We start from the raw sequence: 5728 nt of genomic DNA on the forward strand, positions 1-5728 counted from the left end.
AAATTTAAACTTCTCTTTAATGAAAGAGAGCGCAAAGAATAATTTAAAAAAAGAAGCGTGCAATTTTCTTTATCAAACAATGCGGTTTCAAGGAATGCTTAAATAATAGTGTTAAATTATAGTGTTTTGTAAGTAAAAAAAAAAGGTAAAAAATATTTCTACAAATATCATGGATATTAGAATATTGGATGTGCAAATTTGTGAACTCTGGAATATTGAAATCTAAAATTTTCTTTATTACGCTTTCCAAACCGTAAAATCCAACATTTCAAGGTTCAGCTTCAGAAACTGAACTTCTGAAAACATATTCAAAACGCATTTTTTAAATATATTTAATGTCGCAAGAGAGATCTCAAGAGTCAGCTGTTACGACATCGTGTTAGCGGAAAAAGGCACGCGTGGATTCGAGAAGAGTGTGCCGTTTGTTTCCGATACAGAAAACGCGTCACTATCTTGGCGGACGCCCAATTAAACGCTTTCCTTTTGTAATATCATCTTTGTCGGCGCTATCGCGCGTCTATACCGCGTATTCTGCGAATAAAACAATGAACGCTGGCATAGTTTTATGAAGAAAAACCGATTATTCACTCAAAGTAGCAAGCAAATCATCATTCTCGGAACGAGTGCGTCGAATTTTTCATCCAAAATTTAATTACCACAGCGTAGGTCGTTAGAATTCACAATGACGCAACGCTTTGTATTCCCGTCGAATCGATATCATTTCACGATGCTGCATATCAGTCGGCGAATCAAGCCAATTCCAAGTAAATTGATAGACATTACCCTGTTTGTTTTTCCGATATGTCGGCATGATTTGCATCGGCGAGTTTTGCGAAAAATTACGCAATTCGAACGAATCCGATGCAAGCGCACATTATCAAAACGCGTATTATCTGTCGCTGATTATTTATGCAAGATGTGCCGTTTAATAAGACGCAGAGAGATGAATGCGGGCTGCCCAGATTTAAAAATAGATCACTTTACGTCGAATCACATTGCATCCGTTTGGCGCGTGTCGCGAGACGTACTTCTTCGTTCTAACGATTTTACAAAATTATAGCGGTGATATATATATGTGCGTGTAATTTAGTTCGACACGTGGCTTTGTTTACCAATGAAAAGCACGAGCCGCGTTTTTCCCATTGATGCGACACATCATGACAATATATTATCTCGCACACATCACTTCCCTTTTTAATTTTGTCGACGTTGCCAATTTAATCGCTCTCAGTTCGTAAATTAATCACATAATACTAATATAATTGCTGTAATATATATGTGTATGTGTGTGTGTGTTATTTCGGCACGTGGCTTTATTTACCAATGACAGGCAAAGCACGAGTCGCGTTTTTCCCAATGATGCGACACATCATGACGATATATTATCTCGCACACATCATTTCCCTTTTTAATTTTGTCGACGTTGCCAATTTAATTACTCTCAGTTCGTAAATTAATCGCATAATATTAATCTAATTGCAGGAAGAAAACTCATGAGTGTCTTGAGCAACGAGGTTATTTTCAGTACATATTTTTCGAGATGCGACACATGTGGCGTTATTATTTCGTATCATTTTTCATCTCGATTCTATATGTATATATGTGTGTGTGTGTGTGTGTGTGTGTGTGTGTGTGTGTGTGTGTGTGTGGATGTAGCAATTAATTTATTTACTATCTTAATAAATCATTCGTATAATAATGATTTAGTTGTAGGTGGAAAATATTACGATATATATCGAACAATAAGATTATTTTTAATATATATTAATCTAACATTTATTACACGAAAAAATATTTTGCATTAAACGTTTATCCCCCAAAAATTACATTACGTCAATTATTTAGCACGAGAACCATGGCCGTTTAACGGCACACTGATATTCAAAGTTCCACGTCACGTAAATTTCAAAAACCATAATGCCATAAATATCAGTTTTAACTTTCTCTTGACAATAACGTGCATTTCTCTTTATATACAAAGTATAACAAAAAAGATGTCCTACTGTAAGGGCGGATACGCATAAAAATAATGAAAAGGTTTCTGTCAATATTATAGGTCCGCAAATAACCCCCTATCGATTTATAGACATTACTTTAGTGCTTAAATTCGATTTGTTAACGAACAGAATACATTTCAAATTGTCAGAACAAGTGCAAAAAATAAAAAAGATATTCTTGCACGATGAATGACGTCCTTGTACGACAATTATGTAGTATAACTGTTCGCTTCGTCTCTTTATGTTCGCTATAACACGTTTAAAAAGATACCAGATAATATCCATAACTTGGGCGGGCATTTGCGGAGCTATGTTAAAAGGAATTTCTTTTCATTATTTTGATGTGTACTATACACCCTTAAGGTAGGACACCTTCTCCGTTACACTCTATAGAAAATAATTCCTTTTCTTCAAAGATACGATTCTTCAAACATTCTTGAATTTCATCTCTTGCATTTCATTGCATGATATATTTTCATAAACTGGATTACGAGACAATATGTATCGAAACAAATGTCATAAATCTCTAAATAAAATTGATATTACAATTAATTTTTTATTTGCATATCTTTTACCGTTAATATATTATACATATAAAATGCTATTTATATTTAGATTATATACAGACAAAAGGGGAGAAATTAATGATATTCTCGTATAAACCGAGCTTCCTGGGAGAAATAATGTTTAAGTTTGTGAAGTAGATTTTTTTACAAAATTTCGCGGAAATCTGAATGAACTTTGTTTAACTCAATTTTTCGATGATTAATAAAGTAAATGGCATTGCGGCAAATTTGCACGGTAAGAATCAAATACGCATGCAAAGATGAATGCAGATTTATTCATATTCATAGACGCGAGGGAACGCAAGCGGAGAGGGAGGACAATAATATTGCACCGCGTAGTTTATGAACCGTCTTCTCTTCTTGTAAGTTATTTCCATCTCGACAATCCGACCAGATACGTTCCTCAACGTACAACGACCCTATTCAGAACACGGCTCGTATCGGCAGATATCCCTCGCCCCACGATGCTAACTGATTAAAACCGATCTTCTCGATTGCGTAACGCTGTAACGATAAATGATTACGAGATGTACGATTATACCGATGCTAATGCATAGCAAACTTTTTATAAGCGCGATGTGTATTTAAATTGTCTTTTCGAAATGTAGTTAAATTTACAAAAATCAATCTTTCTTTTAATATTAAAAAATTAAAATTAAAATTAAATTTTCAATTAATATTAGAGAGACATTTTTAACAAAACCATGAAAAGCATCGCCTTTATAGAAATTTAATTTCACTTTAATTTCAATTTTATAATCGAATATTTGATTTGAGAGAAAAAAGAAGCCATAATTAAGTTCTACTGGCCCTTCTCTTTCATGATAGAAATTTAACTGTAAGAAATTTAATAAGCATATCACGCTAAAATATCGTAAATATCGAAACCTTCTGTAACATATATGTGAATTTACAAAAGACGTAGATTACATACATAATATTGCATCGAATTTGCATTCGTTGCATCATTATCTCGATTTACTTTTTTCCTTCTTCTTTTTTTTTTTTTTTTTTTTTTTTTTTTTTTTTTTTTTAAATTTTGTGGTTAGCATTATTTAACAGCATTGCTTTCCAATTAAACGGCATTCTACTTTTCGCGTAATCGTGAATATTGCTCCCGGATATTGTCTTCACACAACGCTGATTGTGTTTTTTTTTTTTTAATACACACGGCTGGCGTTTAATAAATGGCATGATGTCCATTTGGAGATATCGTTCATATTTTCGCATTTCGTTTTTCATCGATAAAATGTTTCTTTGTTTACGGAATCTTCTGTTATTAACGATTTATGTTTTATCATGCAAAATTTTATTACAAAAAATGTATTGCGTGCGTTGAGATAATATCAGATTCGAGATAATATTAATATAGATACTTTAATTTGATTCGATTAAGATTAAAATGTAATTAATTTATCCTATACGTTAAAAATATATCTCGTAAAATAATTAACCACGTTTGTTTACTAACTTAAGTTTGAAGAATATAAATCAATTTATATAAGCTTTTGAATAAGAATTGAAAGAAGATTAAAGGAGATTGATATATAAGTACAGTCTTGGAAGTAAACAACTGTGATACTGAGGATAGAATAAATTAAGCAGTTCAAGAAACTCTAGGATGTATACACCACGGCTGGATAATTTTGAAACCAAGTACATTTTGAAACTTCCTCTGTTATCGTGCCTAGCGACGCATAATCGACACAGCATTTACATAAATGCATCGGGCAAGTGCAGTCAACTGCAATAAATTGAACTTTACTAAACTCTCTTCCAAAATTGAGTTTTCCTAAGTCGTTTTATCCCGTTGATTACCTATTATCTATTTACAGCGTATATGTAATGATTAGATTTTCTGTTGCTAAGATTGATCGATCTTCGCAATTTACATCTATTTTATTTATTTATTGCCGAACAACTTCCGCTCTTACTTAACGAATCGCGACAGGCAAATTACGAGTCGCCATAGATTGCATTTAGCTAACCATTTTGCGTTGAGAGGGCAAAAGGAAAAAAGTAATACGAAGAACATTTTCATTTTTTCCGAGCTCAAAATGAATCCGTGCGGACTCGATTCCGAAGACTGTGGGAATTACTTACCATAAATTATTATTGGAATACGGTCCGCAAAATCTACATACTCTTTTAGATTAACCATTCCCTTGCGTTTCGATTCTGCCCTGACATAATCGATATGATAATTTTAATAGAGAAAGCAAAATTCAAATTTTTTGTTTATATAATTTTTGTGGTATTATACGTGCAGAAATAACATTATTCTAATATATCAGTGTCATCATTGGATTATTGTACCGCGAAAAAATATGGAAAGAGGATTGCATTAACGTATAAAAATGTCACGAACACCTTGGACTAACTTTTCGGTTCTGCACCAAAATATCGACCGTAATATCTCCTGGAACGACTACGCAGGCATCAAGATGTCTATCGGTTCGAAGTGAAATGTTACGTTATTATTTTTCTGGTGCCGCGCCAGCCGAACTCGGTGAATTCCGTGGAAGTAATGAAAATTTTTCCCTAGAAAAATTCGATTTCAACTGCATGTACGGTGGCATGGTTTTTATTTAACATTCTTTTGTTGTCAACTTTTGTGTTACATTCAATAGCAACGTGATACCAACAGAATAAAATTTACGCAACGTAAAAACTCATATTCGGTGCGTATCTGATAAAAAAATCGCTTTTACATACTTGATTATCCTGGATTATTAAATGGCAATAACAGCGAGAATATGTGTGCAATCGACAAAAGCAATTAAATTGGAGACAAGGACTATCTTTTTTGCCTTTATAGTTTCAATATTTATGTAACGTGTCATATATATATGAGATACGTTTTAATTGTCTGGCTTGTAAAACTTATGCGGGGTGCGTTTTAGAAAGCAATCAAATTTTACGACTGTGTCCTCCCGCTATTTACCCTTGCAATTTATTTTATGGGAGTGATCCGCCGGATGTAAGTTTTATGCCGCAGCTCTGAATCACTTACCGTATCGAAAATAAAAATTTATTGATGCAGAAAGATATTTAAAGTACCAGATGTCGAGCAGACATGATGGAGCCTCAAAGAAAGATGGTTGGAATAGCATATTATAATCAAATTTGCTTATTTTGTTTCACATTATCATTGTACAATGATGA

General features: G+C 33.2%; 1 protein-coding gene across 1 annotated transcript in view; it reads right to left on the bottom strand.

Annotated features, from left to right (window-relative positions):
• Positions 1-268: 268 nt before the first annotated feature.
• Positions 269-5728, bottom strand: part of LOC115241986 (eukaryotic translation initiation factor 4 gamma 2-like) — a 13126-nt gene continuing 7666 nt past the window's right edge. The window contains exon 3 of the mRNA XM_029817986.1: positions 269-296. Coding sequence (XP_029673846.1) covers positions 269-296 — 28 coding nt within the window. The remainder of the gene's footprint in view (positions 297-5728) is intronic.

This window comes from Formica exsecta, unplaced genomic scaffold, assembly GCF_003651465.1.
Source record: "Formica exsecta isolate Colony F162 unplaced genomic scaffold, ASM365146v1 scaffold120, whole genome shotgun sequence".
NCBI lineage: Eukaryota > Metazoa > Arthropoda > Insecta > Hymenoptera > Formicidae > Formica > Formica exsecta.